The sequence below is a fragment of the Octopus bimaculoides genome, chromosome 23 (assembly GCF_001194135.2).
Source record: "Octopus bimaculoides isolate UCB-OBI-ISO-001 chromosome 23, ASM119413v2, whole genome shotgun sequence".
NCBI classification, from domain to species: domain Eukaryota; kingdom Metazoa; phylum Mollusca; class Cephalopoda; order Octopoda; family Octopodidae; genus Octopus; species Octopus bimaculoides.
The window spans coordinates 9,936,431-9,938,767 of record NC_069003.1 but is presented as its reverse complement, the minus strand read 5'-3'; the positions used below and the strand labels follow the sequence as shown (position 1 = coordinate 9,938,767).

Below are 2,337 nucleotides of genomic sequence, written 5' to 3'. Positions count from 1 at the left end.
GAGAGAGAGAGAGAGAGAGAGAGAGAGAGAGAGAGAGAGAGAGAGAGAGAGAGAGAGCTTTTCTTTTCAGCTTCTGTCTTTGCACAAGGTGCCACATAGTGGGACTGAACTCAAGACCACATGGTTGGGAAGCAAACTTCTTAACCTCACACCAGCACCTATTCACTGTTGTAATAGAATTTGATGACATGCTTTTTTTCTCTTTAATTTCAGCATGAAATCGGTAAAGCGAAGTCTAGGTTTGACTCTTCGGTGCTTAATTTCAAATCAAATTCCTCCGCTACGATTAATTCTTCGGCAAAACTAATTAATTCTAAATCACAACAAGGTAACACACGTTTTCCTTTCAACTATGTAAATATGCTTTTAAAATTACCTTCCATTGAATTAACTGAGTTTTGAAGCATTTTAATACTTCAGAGATGTTATCCTTATGGAAAAAAAAAACAACAAACAAAAAGCCACAGCTTCTCTCAAACCATCCAACCCATGCCAGCATGGAAGGCAGACATTAGTTTAGCATATTTGATGAAGTGAGCATTAAAAAAAAAAGCTAATCAGAATTATGCAGAGAGAAGAAGAAACAAGCAAATAGTAGTTATTGATTAATAAAGATGGTGGTGGTGGTGGTGGTGGTGGCAGGGAGGAGGAGAAGGACGAAATAAACATAAAAAACTAGTTGATTGCAACTCTAGAAAACAGTATTATTAGGGATAGCTAAAATACTTTGGAAGGTTCTTGGTATCGAAGGTTACTTATTGTGGGGCAATGTTAGGAAAATATTTTCGAACAGTTTAGTCTATTGTGTGTAAATGAAATAATAATAATAATAATAATCCTTTCTACTATAGGCATATAGAATTTGGTGGGAAGAGAATTCTACTATAGAATTTGGTGGGAAGGGAATAGTCAGTTACATCGACCCAATACTCAACTGGTACTTATTTTATCAACCTCAAAAGGATGAAAGGCAAAGTTGACCTCAGCAAAATTTGAACTCAGAATGTGAAGATGGACTAAATGCCACTAACCATTTTTACAAGTTGTGCTAATGACTCTGCCAGGTCACTGCCTTGCTACCTTATATATATATATGTCTTAGGATCAAGTTCATGCTACCTATGTATCAGTGAGAAATACTTCATTTTGACATCTCTTGTCAGTTTGATGAATTGAAGGAATGAGTTTTCTTGAAATGTCATCACCAATCTTCTAAGTTCATTTATTCAAATCAATAAACGTCTCCTCTTCCATGATCTTATATATTTCTTATAATACTTACCTCCTTAAAGTATGTCTGTTCTTTCTATTTAGAGCGTTCCGGATTACGTCGTCCAGGTTTCACATCTCGTATGCCATCAGCACCGTCTAATGATTACAATGGGAAAATTATGCAACAGGTAAAAGAAAAATACGTAAATTCTTTGGCCTCTGATACTTCAAGCTTTTTTTTTACTTCAATTAAAAGCTGTTAATTGGTTATAAAACATTTGTAGTCATTATCAGCATTATTATCATCACCATTGTATTATTATCTACCATCATCATCATCAACTGCTGAATGTCTTTTTGGTGCAAAACTTCCAGTAATGATAAAATAACCGTCTTTAACAATACTAAAAAGTGTGTGAGTGTGTGTGTATACATGCACACACACACACACACACACACCCTAATCACATTTAGTGCCAATTATAATTCTCCTTTTTGGTGAGACACTGCATATATATGAGACGGTGCTGCAAAGTTCCTGACTTTTGGTAAAAGAAAATACAGGAGGATCAGTTAATTATGATTTTATACAACATATTCCTCTCTCAGATTCACACACTTATTGCAGCAGTCCTTCAGTTTTTCTAAGCCCTGTAAAAGAACTCGGCAAGGTTGGGTCTCCAAACGGGCTTTCGTGATACCCTTATACTCAGGAACTCGTCAGCACCCCTCATATATAATTCACTACTGTTCTTATTTGTAACCACTACACCTTTATTCCATTCCTTCAAGTTTGTTTTTGTGTCTGTCTTTTGTTAATGCTTTTCATAGAGAACTGATGAGTTGGATAACAACGGAGTTAACTATGCGGCAACAGGGCCAGCTTTAAGAACAGGACGAACTGGTAAAAATTATACAGATGCCAAACGTGATGCCAAAGCTGGAAACGGATGTATAAAGGTCGTGGGTGGAGTGGGTGGCCTGTCAATGGGGAGATCAGCTCCTGGGCAGAGGGCATTACCGAATTCTCTTAACAGGTAATAAGCTTTTGTTGTTTGGTCCGGCAAGGGCGATCTTTCAGTACTAGATCCCTTAACTTCCGGTCGTTGTGCGCACGCATACTGA

At 37.1% G+C, this 2,337-nt stretch overlaps 1 protein-coding gene across 9 annotated transcripts in view; it reads left to right on the top strand.

The window, feature by feature from the left end:
• Nucleotides 1-2,337, top strand: part of LOC106878758 (zinc finger C2HC domain-containing protein 1B) — a 55,193-nt gene that overhangs the window by 50,126 nt on the left and 2,730 nt on the right. For 8 of the 9 annotated variants that reach the window (XM_052976093.1, XM_052976096.1, XM_052976097.1 and 5 more), the window contains 3 exons: nt 214-328; nt 1,315-1,400; nt 2,044-2,249. In XM_052976093.1, coding sequence (XP_052832053.1) covers nt 214-328; nt 1,315-1,400; nt 2,044-2,249 — 407 coding nt within the window. The remainder of the gene's footprint in view (nt 1-213; nt 329-1,314; nt 1,401-2,043; nt 2,250-2,337) is intronic. The other variant, XM_052976102.1, reaches the window with a different exon arrangement.